This window comes from Bos indicus, chromosome 7 (assembly GCF_029378745.1).
Source record: "Bos indicus isolate NIAB-ARS_2022 breed Sahiwal x Tharparkar chromosome 7, NIAB-ARS_B.indTharparkar_mat_pri_1.0, whole genome shotgun sequence".
Classification (NCBI taxonomy): Eukaryota; Metazoa; Chordata; class Mammalia; order Artiodactyla; family Bovidae; genus Bos; species Bos indicus.
In genome coordinates, this window is record NC_091766.1 from 2,701,240 (window position 1) to 2,718,124 (window position 16,885).

Consider the following 16,885-nt stretch of genomic DNA (forward strand, 5'->3'; position numbering starts at 1 on the left):
GGGACACTGAACAGAGAGTTTGGCAGGTGAGCACGTGGGCGACAGACAGAAGCTGCACAAGACACAGAGGAGACGGGTGCCCACCGGGGCTGACGTGGGCACAGGAGACAGGGGCACACACACAGGCTCCCAGACGAGCCTGCAAGCCCATCCTTACCCGTGACCATCAGCGAGGCCGAAGTCCTCTCCTGCCCGCACACACACGAGTACTCCCCAGCGTCCGTCGAAACCAGCTCACGGATCTCCAGCTCACACACGGCCCCGTCCTGCCTCAGGCTCACTCTGTCCCCGGCTCTGAGGGTCTCAGATCCCTTCCTCCACTCCACGGGGGCCGCCTTGCTCAGCTCACAGCACAGCGTGACTGTGGCCCCTTCTGTGGCCTCCTTGCTTCTCAGTCTTCCTATGAACTCAGCAGGCAAAGCTGAATGCAATAAGACAGATGCAAGCATCAGTCTTGGGGGAATTTTGGAAGCAGGACATGACAAGACAGAGGAAAAGACACAGATGCCCACAGGACAGAACCTGCAGTGACACGAGAGGTGGGAAGCAGCTTGGAGGCTGGCTTCTCATGGTCCACACAACAGGCCAGGAAGGAGGAAGGAGTTCTGGGGAGTTACGGGAAGAGGGTGATGCTGAGATGAGGAGGGAAGGTGGGATGAGTGCAGGGAGACAACACGAAGTCAGTGACACCAAACCCAGCTCTGCCTGGCCACACGCGGTCTTTACCCCTGATGGCGAGTATGGCTGAGGTCTTCTCCTGCCCACACACACATGAATATTCTCCAGCATCATCCGCGGTCAGCTCACGGATCTCCAGCTCACACACGGCTCCCTCCTGCCTCAGGCTCACTCTGTCCCCGGCTCTGAGGGTTTCGGGCCCCTTCCTCCACTCCACGGGGGCCGCCTTGCTCAGCTCACAGCACAGTGTGACTGTGGCCCCTTCTGTGGCCTCCTTGCTTCTCAGTCTTCCTATGAACTCAGCAGGCAAAGCTGAATGCAATAAGACAGATGCAAGCATCAGAGTCTTGGGGGAATTTTGGAAGCAGGACATGACAAGACAGAGGAAAAGACACAGATGCCCACAGGACACAGGACAGAACCTGCAGTGACACAAGAGGTGGGAAGCAGCTTGGAGGCTGGCTTCTCATGGTCCACGCAACAGCCCAGGGAAGAGGAATGAGTTCTGGGGAGTTACGGGAAGAGGGTGATGCTGAGATGAGGAGGGAAGGTGGGATGAGTGCAGGGAGACGACATGAAGTCAGTGACTGGACATCAAACCCAGCTCCGCCTGGCCACACATGGGTTTTACCCCTGACGGCGAGTGTGGCTGAGGTCTTCTCCTGCCCGCACACACATGAATATTCTCCAGCATCATCCGTGGTCAGCTCACGGATCTCCAGCTCACACACGGCCCCGTCCTGCCTCACCCGCAGTCTGTCCCCGGCTCTGAGGGTCTCGGGCCCCTTCCTCCACTCCACGGGGGCCGCCTTGCTCAGCTCACAGCGCAGCTTGGCTGTGGCCCCTTCCGTGGCCTCCTCCTTCCTGAGACCCTTCAGGAACTTGGCAGGCAGGGCTGGAGGTGGGCAGAAAGACACAAAGACTCTTAGGCTCTCTGTACACACACATGAAGTAGGAAACGAAGAGTACACAGAAGACACAACACCCAACTGGACACAGGTGTGCTGGGCCTGCCAGCACACACCGTGAGTGCGACTTTAAAAGGTCCCACCTGTACACGTGCCGAAGAACAGACGGGGAACGTGACAAGGAGAACAGAATGGTTATGAAAGGAAAAGCAGCCGGGCAGTGAGTGAACAGGGCAGGAGAGGGAACTGAGAGCAGAGAGGCAACAGCAGCCACCAAACGCCAGCCCACATGGCCACACGCGGTCTTTACCCCTGACGGCGACTGTGGCTGAGGTCTTCTCCTGCCCGCACATGCACGAGTACTCCCCAGCATCCTCCACGGTCAGCCCACGGATCTCCAGCTCACACACGGCTCCCTCCTGCTTCACCCGCACTCTGTCCCCGGCTCTGAGGGTCTCGGGCCCCTTCCTCCACTCCACGGGGGCCGCCTTGCTCAGCTCACAGCGCAGTATGGCTGTGGCCCCTTCTGTGGCCTCTTCCTTCTTCAGACCTTTTGTGAACTTGGCAGGCAGGGCTGCAGGTGGTCAGAAAGACACAAGCATATCACGCGTCCTGAACTCACAGAAGCAACAGGATACAGAGAGTACACAGGGACACAAAACCCAACTGGACCTGGCCCACCTGCTGGGGTGCCAGCACACACTGTGACTGTGACTTTAAAAGGTCCAGCGGTACATGTGCCACGGAACAGACACGGGACATGACAGGGAGAACAGAATAATCATGGAAAGATAAGGAGCAGACTAGCCAACTAGCAGGGTGGGAAAGGGAACTGAGAGCAGAGAGACAAAGGGCAGCCGCCAAACGCCAGCCCATGTGGCCACACGTGGTCTTTACCCCTGACGGCGAGCGTGGCTGAGGTTTTCTCCTGCCCACATATGCATGAGTACTCCCCAGCATCCTCCATGGTCAGGTCATGGATTTCCAGCTCACACACGGCCCCGTCCTGCCTCACCCGCAGTCTGTCCCTAGCTCTTAGGGTCTCGGGCCCCTTCCTCCACTCCACGGGGGCCGCCTTGCTCAGCTCACAGCGCAGCATGACTGTGGCCCCTTCCACAGCCTCTTCCTTCTTCAGACCCTTTGTGAACTTGGTGGGAAGAGCTAGAAAGGTCAGAAACACACCAACACTATAATGCTCTCTGAACCCACAGGTTAGATAGGTCCTGGACATCACAGAAAAGACGCAACACCCAACTAGACACAGGTCACAGGCTGGTGCCCCAGGCTCACACACTGGACTGTGGCCCCTCAGCCTAGTCTGTTCAGTGTGCCTGGGACCCCTTCCACAAACTCCTCAGGCCTCACGTCTGTGTATCTGGTGGCAGGGCAGGAGAGGTTAGAAGGTGTGGAGGACATCCGATCCTCCAGAGGTCACTGGGGGACAGGATGTGACAGGATGGACTGGAAGACGCAGATGCCAACGGGACACAGGACAGAACCGGCAGTGACACGAGGGGTGGGAAGCAGCTCAGAGGCGTGTTTCTCATGGTTCACACAACAGCCCAGGAAGGAGGAAGGAAATCCACGAAGTTATGGGAAGAGGATAAGGCTGAGATGAGGAGGGACGAGTGCAAGATGCCATGAGTCAATAACTGGACACCGAAACACAGCTCCGCTTGGCCACACATGGTCTTTACCCCTGACGGCGAGCGTGGCTGAGGTCTTCTCCTGCCCGCATACACATGAATATTCTCCAGCATCCTCCACAGTCAGGTCACGGATCTCCAGCTCACACACGGCTCCCTCCTGCCTCAGGCTCACTCTGCCTCCAGCTCTGAGGGTCTTGGGCCCCTTCCTCCACTCCACAGGGGCTGCTTTGCTCAGCTCACAGCACAGTATGGCTGTGGCCCCTTCCATGGCCTCTTCCTTTCCCAAACCTTTTGCAAACTTGGCAGGCAGGGCTGGAGATGGTCGGAAAGACACAAGGACTATCACACTTTGTGTATACACAGAAGCAGCAGGACATGAGCAGTACACTGAAGACACAAAACCCAGATGGATCGGACCACCCGCGGGTTGTGCCCAGCACACACTGTGACTGTGACTTTAAAAGTGCTCATCTGTACATGCACCACAGAACAGACAGCAAACGTGACACGGACAAAAATAATTATGAAAGCAAAAGGAACGGGACAGTAAGTTAGCAGGGTAGAAAGGGGAACTGAGAGCAGAGATGAAGGGCAGCCGCCCAATGCCAGTCCACGTGGTCACACGCAGTCTTTACCCCTGACGGCGAGCGTGGCTGAGGTCTTCTCCTGCCCGCACACACACGAGTACTCCCCAGCATCCTCCACGGTCAGCTCACGGATCGCCAGCTCACACACGGCTCCCTCCTGCCTTTGGATCACTCTGTCCCCGGCTCTGACGGGCTCAGGCCCCTTCCTCCACTCCACGGGGGCCGCCTTGCTCAGCTCACAGCGCAGTGTGGCTGTGGCCCCTTCCGTGGCCTCCTTGGTCTTCAGTTCTTTGATGAACCGAGCAGGCATGGCTGCAGAGAGTTAGATGGACAGAAGCCATCAACCCCCATAAAGGACTGGGGGTCTCACCTGAACATTCAGGATGGGGTAGATGCAGGATGGGTGGAGGACGTGCCATGATGCAGACCAGAGCATGTGTGACAGTGCAATCCTCTCCATATTGCTAAGTTGCAGGTTGCAAGAGACTGGTTCCATCCAGGCCTCTTTTCTTCTCAGAGTTCATCTGTCCTACTTACACCTTTTCCTGTTGTCTAATGGCCTACTCATCTACACCCAGAGTCCAAACCATGCTCTCCCAGCTCACAACTTACACGCAACAACGCAATAGACAACTCTCCTGGGAGAATGGCCAGGAGGCACCTTCCAGCCATGACAACCAATGCCCCACTGACACCCCTCATTTGTGCTTCCCATCCCAGGTAAGGCATCAATCACGTGTTGCCCACATCTGGGCACACTGCAGGCCTTCCCTGCCTTCACCAGGTCCCACCTCATTCACCTTACACATTCCTGTCCTGACCCCACTGGACCCCACTCTCCTGACTCACATCTCTTAGACCCCAGTGGATTCCAGCCTTGGCCTTCTAACCCTGCCCCCTAGCCCTCCAACCTGCAGTCCACTCTTCCATCCCAATTCCAGGCAGAGCACGAGCTTCACAAGTTACAGCTGATCACGGCTCATCCTGATTACACCCTGCTGTGGCCTGAATCACATCCCTCAAAAATTCATACGTTGGAGCCCTAACCCCAGGGCACAGAATGGAGATGTATCTGAAGAGGTAACTGAGGTGAACAAGCTCAATGGGGTGGAACCTAACCCAACATGACTGGTTTCCTTATAAAAAGAAGATATTATGACACAGATGCACAGAGAGGGATGACCATGTGAGGGCATGGAAAGAAGACAGCCGTCTACACGCCAAGGAGAGAGGTCTCAAGAGAAACCAGCCCTGCCACATCCTGACCTCAGACTCCCGCTTCTAGGGCTAGGAGAAAACCATTTTCTGAGGTTTAAGCCACTACGATACTGTTAAGTCATTTAGATTTTGGTGCCAGGAGTGGGCTGCTACTGTAACAAATACCTAAAATTATGGAATTCTCTTTGGAACTGGTGATGGGTGGAAACTGGGAGAGTTCTGAGGTGCACGTTAGATAAATCTAGATCACTTGAAGAGATTTCCAGTAGAAATATGGATTCTAAAGGTGCTCCTGGCGAGTCCTCATATGGAAATGTGTTGTTGAAAACTGGAAGAAAGGCAATCCTTCTATAAAGCAGTGAAGGATTTGGCTGAATTGTGTGTCCCAGAGTTTTATGGAAGGCAGAACTTACAAGTGAACTTGGGTATTTTCAGCTGAGGTAATTCGTAAGTCAAGCATTGCAGGCAGAATGACAGCTCCTTGTTCATGGTAAAATGTAAGACAAAAGAGTTATATTGAAGAAGGAAGTATTTAAACAAAGAGAAACCTAACATGGATACTTTAGAAATTTTTCAGCCCATTGAAATTTCAAAAAAAAAAAAGAGAGAGAGAACACCTGTTCTAGAGAGAATACTGTGTGGCTGGAAACCATCTGGTAAAGAGATTTTTAAGTGTGTCTCGGATCCAATCGGCCATCTTAGAAAAGCCAGGAACAGAAATGGAATCACTCAGGAGGCTGTGTGCAAGACTCTCTTGTCTGAAATCTTGGACTGCTGTGAATTATAAAGGAGACCAACAAGGCTTCTGAGAACTTTGTATCAGCAGAAACAATGCCAGCCGTGACAATCAGACTCAGAAGGGACAGGATGGAAGATGGGATGTCTACCGGGTGGGCCAATATAGCTATGCAGCTGGGACATGTACTATCCTTCACAGTTGGGAATAACCCCAAAGGCAATCAGAAGTCAGCAAGGCTGCCACAGCATCCATGGTCCCAGGGGGCCACCTCTGTGCAGGGCCCAGAAGACAGGGCTTTGAGCCAGAGGATCATTCTCCAATCTTGAAAATCTCCCAGAATTTGTCTCTAGTAGGTGCCAGATCTCTGTGGAACCAGGGGCCTCTTTCTTCTTTCCTACTTCTTTCTTTTGCAATGGGGACATCTACCCCATGCCTGTTTCACTGAAGTATTTTGGAAGCACACAACTTGTCTGATGTTTCAAGTTTACAACTGCAGAGGAATTCTGCCTCAGGATGAATCATACCTCCAATCTCACACACACTTGATTTAGATGAGATTTAGATTAGACTTTGGATTTAGCCTGACCTTAAAATAGGCTAAAATTTTGGGGTTTGGGGTAAATGTACTCTGCACGTCAGAACATGCATTTTTAGAGCAAGAAAACGAGTATTATGGACTGAATCATTTTGCTTTTCAGTCGCTCAGTCATGTCCAACTCTTTGTGACTCCATGAACTATAGCAGTCTTCCCTGTCCATCACCAACTCTCAGAGCTTGCTCAAACTCATGTTCATCAAGTCAGTGATGCCATCCAACCATCTCATCCTCTGTTGCCCCCTTCTCCTCCTGGCCTCAAACTCTCCCAGCATCAGGGTCTTTTCCAATGAGTCAGCTCTTCGCATCAGGTGGCCAAAGTATTGGAACTTCAGCTTCAGCATCAGTCCTTCCAATGGACATTCAGGAGTGATTTCCTTTAGGACTGACTGGTTTAATCTCCTTGCAGTTCAAGGGGCTCTCAAGAATCTCCTCCAAAACTACAGTTCAAAAGCATTAACTCTCCGGTGCTCAGCTTTCTTTATGGTCCAAATCTTTATGGACTGAATCATGTCTCCCCTCAAATTTATACACTGAAGTCTTAGTCTCAGGAACTAAGAATGTGAATTTATTTGGAAGTAAGGTTTTTGTAGAGGTAATTAGGGTAGAATGGAGTTACCAGGAGAGTGACTAATTCAATTTGACTTATAAGTATTGTTATAAGAAGAGAAGATTAGAATACAGCAGACGCAGAAGGGTGACCAGGTGCAGACAAAGAGCGAGCGTGGCTATCTACAAGCCAAAGGGGGAGGTCTCCCGCAGACACCTGGATCTTGGACTTCCAGCCTCCACGACTACGAAACAACGAATGTGTGTTGTGAGTCACCCGTATGTGGTATTCGTTACGCAGCCCAGGTTTTCTGAGACAGAGCTCTTTAGAGGCTTCACAAAGGCTCCAAGGTCAGTCAAATGCTGTCTGATTAGCGCAGCACCGGAGGGCTTGGGCTGGCCGCCACCTGCTCGCTGCACTCCCAAACACTGCGCCTCAGTCCTCGGGGCAGCTCTGTCACCCGCATGAACGGCCCCGCTGCACACCTGGGCTCCAGAGCCCACACACACCCTCAGCCTCAGCCGTGGCTGAGGGCAGCGCTCTAAACCATACTGCCTGTTTGCCGGTGCCTCCCTGAGGGTGTCCTTGCACTGGGCACCCCTGGGGTCTGTACCCACAAGGCCTAGACACAGTTGGCCAGTGTCTCTGTGAAGTGGGTTCTAACTCTGAGACAGCAGTAACACGGGGAGAGCACATCACACATGGCAGAGAGGAGTCACGAACGCGGCCACGTGCAGTCTTCACCCTGGACATCAGTGTGGCCGAGGTGCCCTCCTGCCCACACACACACCACAGAGTCCACGCCCCCCAGGTCACAGATCTCCAGCTCACACGCGGCCCCGTTCTGTCCCGGGCTCACTATGTCTGTGTATTTGAGGAGCTCAGGCCCCTTCCTCCACTCCACAGGGGCTGCCTTGCTCAGCTCACAATGCAGGGTGGCTGTGGCCCCTTCTGTGGCTTTTTTGTTCCTCAGGTGTTTTGTGAAACTGGTGGGCAGGACTGGTCACAAAGATAGACAGGCCATCACACGGGGTGAACACACAGAGAAGACACGAGGTGAAGAGAGCAGCGGGAACACAACACCCAAGAGGACACAGGCCGCACACAGGCTGGGCCGAGGACACGCCGTGCCTGGGGCTGCCCCCAGCGCAGCCCTTCAGTGGACTTCCCAGGCCCCTGCCTTGGCATCCAACTGACAGGCAGGGCTGGGAGCACCAGTGACATGGACACCATGAGATTCTCTGGAGAACTGCTGGGAAGGAAGTGACAAGATGGAGCAAACGACACGGACGCCAACAGGACGAGAGAACAGCGTCAGTGCTGACACAAATGGGGGGAAGTGGATTAACTGCTGGTTTCCTGTGGTTCACACATCAGCACAGGAAGGCCAAAGAGGTTCCACAGTCTTCTGGAAACAGGCGGTGTTGAGACAGGGAGGGAACACAGAGGGAGTACGAAGGACGCCGTGAGTCAGTACCCAGACACCAAACACAGCTCTGCGTGGCCACACGCGGTCTTTACCCCTGACGGCCAGCATGGCTGAGGTCTTCTCCTGCCCGCACATGCACAAGTACTCCCCAGCATCCTCCACGGTCAGGTCACGGATCTCCAGCTCACACACGGCTCCCTCCTGCCTCAGGCTCACTCTGTCCCCGGCTCTGAGGGTCTCGGGCCCCTTCTTCCACTCCACGGGGGCCGCCTTGCTCAGCTCACAGCGCAGCTTGGCTGTGGCCCCTTCCGTGGCCTCTTCCTTCTTCAAACCTTTTGTGAACTTGGCAGGCAGGGCTGGAGATGGTCAGAAAGACACAAACACTGTCACACTTTCTGAACACAGAGTCAACAGACGTGAACAGTGCACAGAAGACAAAACCCAACTGGACTTGGCCCACCCGCTGGGGTGCCAGCACACACAGCGACTGTGACTTTAAAAGGTCCAGCGGTACATGTGCCACGGAACAGACACGGGACATGACAGGGAGAACAGAACAATTATGGGAGGAAAAGGAGCAGGATAGTGCATTAGCGAGGTAGGAAAGGGAACTGAGAGCAGAGAGACGAAGGGTAGCCACCAAATGCCAGTCCACATGATCACACGTGGTCTTTACCCCTGATGGCCAGCGTGGCTGAGGTCTTCTCATGCCCACACATGCACAAGTACTCCCCAGCATCCTCCACGGTCAGGTCACGGATCTCCAGCTCACACACGGCTCCCTCCTGCCTCAGGCTCACTCTGGCCCCGGCTCTGAGGGTCTCAGGCCCCTTCCTCCACTCCACGGGGGCCGCCTTGCTCAGCTCACAGCGCAGCTTGGCTGTGGCCCCTTCCACGGCTTCTTCCTTCTTCAGACCTTTTGTGAACTTGGCAGGCAGGGCTGGAGGTGGTCAGAAACACACAAACACTATAATGCTCTCTGAACCCACAGGTTAGATAGGTCCTGGACATCACAGAGAAGACACAACACCCAACTGGACACAGGTCACAGGCTGGTGCCCCAGGCTCACACACTGGACTGCGGCCCCTCAGCCCAGTCCGTTCAGTGTGCCTGGGACCCCTTCCACAGACTCCTCAGGCCTCACGTCTGTGAATCTGGTGGCAGGGCAGGAGAGGTTAGAAGGTTGGAGGACATCCGATCCTCCAGAGGTCACTGGGGGACAGGACGTGACAGGATGGACTGGAAGACGCAGATGCCAACGGGACACAGGACGGAACCGGCAGTGACACGAGGGGTGGGAAGCAGCTCAGAGGTTGGTTCCTTGTGATTCACACAATAGCCCAGGAAGGAGGAAGGAAATCCACGGAGTTATGGGAAGAAGGGGGCTTCCCCGGTGGCTCAATGGTAAAAAATAAGCCTGCCATGCAGGAGACACAGGAGACACAGGTTTGATCCCTGGGTCGGGAAGATTCCCTGGAGGAGGGCATGGCAACCCACTCCAGTATTCTTGCCTTGAGGATCACATGGACAGAGGAGCCTGCTGGGCTAAGGTCCATAGGATCACTAAAGGATCACTAAAGAGACACAACTGAAGTGACTAAGCCCAGCACAGCACTGCACGTGGGGAAACGGTGATGCTGAGACAAGGAGGGAAGGTGGGGTGAGTGCAAGATGCCTGAGTCAGTAACTGGACACCAAACCCAGCTCTGCTTAGCCACACGTGGTCTTTACCCCTGATGGCGAGCGTGGCTGAGGTCTTCTCCTGCCCACACACGCAGGAATACTCCCCAGCATCCTCCACGGTCAGGTCACGGATCTCCAGCTCACACAGGGCTCCCTCCTGCCTCAGGCTCACTCTGTCCCCGGCTCTGAGGGTCTCGGGCCCCTTCTTCCACTCCACGGCAGCTGCCTTGCTCAGCTCACAGAGCAGCTTGGCTGTGGCCCCTTCCACGGCCTCTTCCTTCTTTAGACCCTTGATGAACTTAGCAGGCAGGGCTGGAGGTGGTCAGAAAGACACAAACACTATCACACTTTCTGAACACACACATTCAACAGGATGTGAACAGTACACAGAAGACATAAAACCCAACTGGACCTGGCCCACCTGCTGGGGTGCCAGCACACACAGCGACTGTGACTTTAAAAGGTCCAGCTGTACATGTGCCACGGAACAGACACAGGACATGGGAGAACAGAACAATTATGGGAGGAAAAGGAGCAGACTAGTGAGTCAGCAAGGTAGGAAAGGGAACTGAGAGCAGAGACAAAGGGCAGACGCCAAATGCCAGTCCATGTGGTCACACGTGGTCTTTACCCCTGACGGCGACTGTGGCTGAGGTCTTCTCCTGCCCGCACATGCAGGAGTACTCCCCAGCATCCTCCACAGTCAGCCCATGGATCTCCAGCTCACACACGGCTCCCTCCTGCCTCAGGCGCACTCTGGCCCCGGCTCTGAGGGTCTCGGGCCCCTTCCTCCACTCCACAGGGGCCGCCTTGCTCAGCTCACAGCGCAGGTTGGCTGTGGCCCCTTCCACAGCCTCTTCCTTCTTCAGACATTTTGTGAACTTGGCAGGCAGGGCTGGAGGTGGTCAGAAAGACACAAGCATATCACGCGTCCTGAACTCACAGAAGCAACAGGATACAGAGAGTACACAGAGACACAAAACCCAACTGGACCTGACCCACCTGCTGGGGTGCCAGCACACACTGTGACTATCGCTTTAAAAGGTCCAGCTGTACATGTGCCACGGAACAGACACGGGACAGACACGGGACATGACAGGGAGAACGGAATAATAGTGGAAAGATAAGGAGCAGACTAGTGAGTCATCAAGGTAGAAACGGGAATTGAGAGCAGAGAGATGATTACGTTATTCTTCAGTGATTAAATTGTGTCCAACTCTTTGCACTCGCGTGGACTGCAGCATGCCAGGCAGCCCTGTCCTTCCCCATCTCCTGGAGTTTTCTCAAATTCATGTCCATTGAGTGGGTGAGGCCATCCAACCATCTCATCCTCTGTCATCCCTCTCCTCCTGCCTTTCATATTTCCGGCATCAGGGTCTTTTCCAACGAGTCCGCTCTTTGCATCAGGTGGCCAAAGTGCTGGAGCCTCAGATGGGCAGCCACCAAACGCCAGTCCATGTAGTCACATGCAGTCCTCACTCCTGACAACGAGCCTGGCCAAAGACCTCTCCTGCCCCCACACTCTCCCCTGCAACCATTATAGGCGAGCCATAATCTCTAGCTCACACGCTGCCCCGTCCTGACCCAGGCACAGTCTTATTTCCATCTCAAGGGCTTCGGTCCAATCCTCCAGTCCTCATGGACCATCTTGCTCAGCTCACAGCACAGTATGGCCATGCTCCCTTCTGTGGCCTCTGCATGGTTCAGACCCTTTGTAGGCTTGGCAGGCAGGGCTGAGGAGGGCTATGAAGTCCCTGAGAACATCAGACTCTCAGGGTAACTCGCTCCAGGACACAAAACCCCACAAACTGCAAAAGACCACAGCACGAACAAGTAAAGAGATGCACAGATGGTGAGGGAGGCAAATGTCCCGGAGGGAACAGCAGACACAGCGCTGGACACTGACATCTACTGAACGAGGAACCCGGAGCCAACAGACGTCTGCAGGGACCCAGGTGCAAAGATTCAAAAAGGCACAGAATCCTACAGTGGAGCCAGTGACACAGAGACCACACGCAAACACGAAGCCACAGGTCCCTGGGGCCTCTCACGGTCTTTACCCCTGACGGTGAGCGTGGCTGAGGTCCTCTCCTGCCCGCACACGCAGGAGTACTCCCCAGCATCCTCCACGGTCAGTTCACGGATCTCCAGCTCACACACGGCCCCGTCCTGCCTCAGGCTCACTCTGGCCCCGGCTCTGAGGGTCTCGGGCCCCTTCCTCCACTCCACGGGGGCCGCCTTGCTCAGCTCACAGCGCAGCTTGGCTGTGGCCCCTTCCACGGCCTCTTCCTTCTTTAGACCCTTCATGAACTTGGCAGGCAGGGCTGGAGGTGGTCAGAAAGACACAAGCATATCACGCGTCCTGAACTCACAGAAGCAACAGGATACAGAGAGTACACAGGGACACAAAACCCAACAGGACCTGGCCCACCTGCTGGGGTGCCAGCACACACTGTGACTGTGACTTTAAAAGGTCCAGCGGTACATGTGCCATGGGACAGACATGGGACAGACACGGGACATGACAGGGAGAACGGAATAATCATGGAAAGATAAGGAGCAGACTAGTGAGTCATCAAGGTAGAAACGGGAATTGAGAGCAGAGAGATGCTTATGTTGTTGTTCAGTGATTAAATTGTGTCCAACTCTTTGCACTCGCGTGGACTGCAGCACGCCAGGCAGCCCTGTCCTTCCCCATCTCCTGGAGTTTTCTCAAATTCATGTCCATTGAGTGGGTGAGGCCATCCAACCATCTCATCCTCTGTCATCCCTCTCTCCTCCTGCCTTTCATATTTCCCGCATCAGGGTCTTTTCCAACGAGTCCGCTCTTTGCATCAGGTGGCCAAAGTGCTGGAGCCTCAGATGGGCAGCCACCAAACGCCAGTCCATGTGGTCACATGCAGTCCTCACTCCTGACAACGAGCCTGGCCAAAGACCTCTCCTGCCCCCACACTCTCCCCTGCAACCATTATAGGCGAGCCATGATCTCCAGCTCACACGCTGCCCCGTCCTGCCCCAGGCAGTCTTATTTCCATCTCAAGGGCTTCGGTCCAATCCTCCAGTCCTCGTGGACCATCTTGCTCAGCTCACAGCACAGTATGGCCGTGCTCCCTTCCACGGGCTCTGCATGGTTCAGACCCTTTGTGAGCTTGGCAGGCAGGGCTGAGGAGGGCTACAAAGTCCCTGAGAACATCAGACTCTCAGGGTAACTCTCTCCAGGACACAAAACCCCACAAACTGCAAAAGACCACAGCACGAACAAGTAAAGAGATGCACAGATGGTGAGGGAGACAAATGTCCCGGAGGGAACAGCAGACACAGCACTGGACACTGACATCTACTGAACGAGGAACCCGGAGCCAACAGTCATCTGCAGGGACCCAGGTGCAAAGATTCAAAAAGGCACAGAATCCTACAGTGGAGCCAGTGACACAGAGACCACACGCAAACACGAAGCCACAGGTCCCTGGGGCCTCTCACGGTCTTTACCCCTGACGGTGAGCGTGGCTGAGGTCCTCTCCTGCCCGCACACGCAGGAGTACTCCCCAGCATCCTCCATGGTCAGCTCACGGATCTCCAGCTCACACACGGCTCCATCCTGCTTCAGGCTCACTCTGGCCCCGGCTCTGAGGGTCTCGGGCCCCTTCCTCCACTCCACGGGGGCCGCCTTGCTCAGCTCACAGCGCAGCGTGACCGTGGTCCCTTCTGTGGCCTCCTCCTTCCTCAGGCCCTTTGCGAACTTGGCGGGCAGGGCTGGGCAGGGTCAGAGTGACAAGGGAAACATCAGACTCTCTGGAAAATGTAGAGGGGTCAGAATGTGGACACTTGACAATGCAACAGTCACACGTTGGAGCAAATGAGGAATAAAAGCCTAGACCCGTAGACACATGGGCAGATAGCAGTGCTTGGGGAGGGGCAGTGTGTGCAGAGCACAGACAAACCAGCAAGGAAACAGTCCTCAGGGAGGACCTCACGCCATGGACAGAACGTGGAAATGGCCACAGTGCCCGCAGAAAGTGATGATAAATTGGAACGGATGTCCTCCAGCATCTTCCATGGCCCAGCTTACACCACACCATGGCCATGGCCCCCTCCAGGCTTCATTCTTTAGTGACTTTATGATCTTGAGGGGTATAGCTGGGAACGGAGACACAAAGAGAGCTATCTAAACTATCCCACGTGTCTACCCCAGGATACCCGCCTTGTCAGCTCCTACTGCTGCTGGGGCCAGAGCCCAGGGCTGACAGGGCCTGGAGCACCACGGCCAGAAGGGGAGCACAGCCACCCCACTCCTGCCCTGTCGCCCTGGAGTAGGTGTCCCTGGGATCTGCACGTTCTGAGAAGCCGCTCTCTTGGACTGCTTGTAGCTGGTCAGCTTGAGCGCTCTGCAGGCGTGCCCAGTTGCTTCAGTCGTGTCCGACTGTTTGCGACCCCATGGACTATGGCCCGCTGGGCTCCTTGTCCGTGGCATTTCCAAGGGAAGAATACTGGAGTGGGTGGGATCAAACCTGAGTCTCATGTCTCCAGCACTGGCAGGCAGATTCTTTACCACGAGCGCCATTGGGCTCTCTGGTCCTCGGCCCTTGGCGATGCTTCCTCCCTGCAATGGAAGCTGCTCCTGACTGTGTGACAGCCTCCGAGCCCACACCCCTTGTGGTCTCCTGGTGAGTCTGAACAGCATGGGTACCAGCGTCTCTGTGCTAGAAATGCTATGCTTCACTCACGAAGTTCATCCATGAAGATGGCATCGTGGCCTGACCTCTCCCCAGAGATCTGAGCATGTGTGTTCACAACGGCCCTGCCAGCCTCTGGATCCTCTTCTTTACTGTCCCACCTTGTCTCATGAGTACAGCCCAACAGGGCCCAGGATGTGAGGCCTCTGAGCACCTGCAGAGCTCTGGGAGGGCACGTCACACCTTGACAGAACCCCTCCTGTGGCCGCTGTCTACAGTCAGCTCACCCACCACAGATGCCAGACACTGACCCCAGTCCAGCATGGGTGCCCAGCTGCCCTCCTGGACCTGGCTCTGCTCCCCAGTGTAGCTTCCCGTCCCTGCTTCCTCTGCCCGCCGTGGTCAAGCACTGTCCACACCTAGTTCTCCTCCACTCCACTCTCCACCCAGACCTCACCTCCTGGCTTACCTCCACCTCACCCTCCACAGCAGCCACTTCACACTCACTTCATTTTTGCTTCAAACGCCGCCGCACCTCCACACCGAGGTGTCACCTCCACACCACCTCCACACCACCTCCAGCACGTCTCCACCTCCCCCACACCCCAAGCTCACTTCCCATAACAACCAGACGCTGGACGGAAGCCCCGAGGCCCTCCCATCACGCTCGCTCACAGACTACCCTCTCACCACCCCTTCAACATCCCACCCTCAAGGGCCACGCTCTCATCTACTTCCCAGCTTCTCTCCTGTCATGCTCCCTCGAGAGGGGACTATAATTCTGTTCTCTCCCTATGTGGCTGTCCGCCTCCTCTTTCTCAGACACGAGCCGCTGAGGACAGTGAGGACCTCAACCTCTGCTCGTTATCTGAGGTGGGCCTCAGAGAAGGGAGGGAGACTGTGGAGACTCCTGCCGCAAGAATGCGGGAGATGTGCAGAGACATGAAGGACTGCAGACAGACAGGGCAGAGCTGGAGGACACGCTAAAGCCCGCAGACACGAAGCCGCTGCTCCACAGGCCACACGCGGTCTTTACCCCTGACGGCGAGCGTGGCTGAGGTCTTCTCCTGCCCACACATGCACGAGTACTCCCCAGCATCCTCCACGGTCAGGTCACGGATCTCCAGCTCACACACGGCTCCCTCCTGCCTCAGGCTCACTCTGTCCCCGGCTCTGAGGGTCTCCGGCCCCTTCCTCCACTCCACGGGGGCCGCCTTGCTCAGCTCACAGCACAGCGTGACTGTGGCCCCTTCTGTGGCCTCTTCCTTCTTCAGACCTTTTGTGAAGCTGGCAGGCAGGGCTGGAGATGGTCAGAAAGACACAAACACTATCACACTTTCTGAACACACAGAAGCAACAGGATGTGAACAGTGCACAGAAGACATAAAACCCAACTGGACCTGGCCCACCTGCTGGGGTGCCAGCACACACTGCGACTGTGACCTTAAAAGGTCCAGCGGTACATGTGCCACGGAACAGACACGGGACATGACAGGGAGAACGGAATAATCATGGAAAGAAAAGGAGCAGGATAGTGAGTCAGCAACGTAGGAAAGGGAACTGAGACCAGAGAGATGAAGGGCAGCCGCCAAATGCCAGTCCATGTGGTCACACGCGGTCTTTACCCCTGACGGCGAGTGTGGCTGAGGTCTTCTCCTGCCTGCACACACATGAATATTCTCCAGCATCCTCCACGGTCAGCTCACGGATCTCCAGCTCACACACGGCTCCCTCCTGCCTCAGGCTCACTCTGGCCCCGGCTCTGAGGGTCTCGGGCCCCTTCCTCCACTCCACGGGGGCTGCCTTGCTCAGCTCACAGCGCAGTATGGCTGTGGCCCCTTCCACGGCCTCTTCCTTCTTCAGACCCTTTGTGAACTTGGCAGGCAGGGCTGGAAATAGAAAGACACAAACACTATAATGCTCTCTGAACCCACAGGGTAGATAGGTCCTGGACATCACAGAAAAGACGCAACACCCAACTGGACACAGGTCACAGGCTGGTGCCCCAGGCTCACACACTGGACTGTGGCCCCTCAGCCCAGTCCGTTCAGCATGCCTGGGACCCCTTCCACAGACTCCTCAGGCCTCACGTCTGCGCATCTGGTGGCAGGGCAGGAGAGGTTAGAAGGTTGGAGGACATTCAATCCTCCCGAGGTCACTGGGGGACAGGACGTGA

General features: G+C 55.5%; 1 protein-coding gene across 39 annotated transcripts in view; it reads right to left on the reverse strand.

Moving 5' to 3' along the window:
* Positions 1–16,885, reverse strand: part of OBSCN (obscurin, cytoskeletal calmodulin and titin-interacting RhoGEF) — a 230,155-nt gene that overhangs the window by 65,094 nt on the left and 148,176 nt on the right. For 18 of the 39 annotated variants that reach the window (XM_070792362.1, XM_070792374.1, XM_070792359.1 and 15 more), the window contains 15 exons: positions 16,335–16,598; positions 15,746–16,009; positions 13,526–13,789; positions 12,097–12,360; positions 10,668–10,931; positions 10,085–10,348; positions 9,029–9,292; positions 8,445–8,708; positions 3,871–4,134; positions 3,284–3,547; positions 2,484–2,747; positions 1,897–2,160; positions 1,310–1,573; positions 727–990; positions 158–421 (listed from right to left, as the gene is read on the reverse strand). In XM_070792362.1, the coding sequence (XP_070648463.1) occupies positions 158–421; positions 727–990; positions 1,310–1,573; positions 1,897–2,160; positions 2,484–2,747; positions 3,284–3,547; positions 3,871–4,134; positions 8,445–8,708; positions 9,029–9,292; positions 10,085–10,348; positions 10,668–10,931; positions 12,097–12,360; positions 13,526–13,789; positions 15,746–16,009; positions 16,335–16,598 (3,960 nt within the window). The remainder of the gene's footprint in view (positions 1–157; positions 422–726; positions 991–1,309; positions 1,574–1,896; positions 2,161–2,483; positions 2,748–3,283; positions 3,548–3,870; positions 4,135–8,444; positions 8,709–9,028; positions 9,293–10,084; positions 10,349–10,667; positions 10,932–12,096; positions 12,361–13,525; positions 13,790–15,745; positions 16,010–16,334; positions 16,599–16,885) is intronic. The other 21 variants (XM_070792350.1, XM_070792346.1, XM_070792347.1 and 18 more) reach the window with 21 other exon arrangements.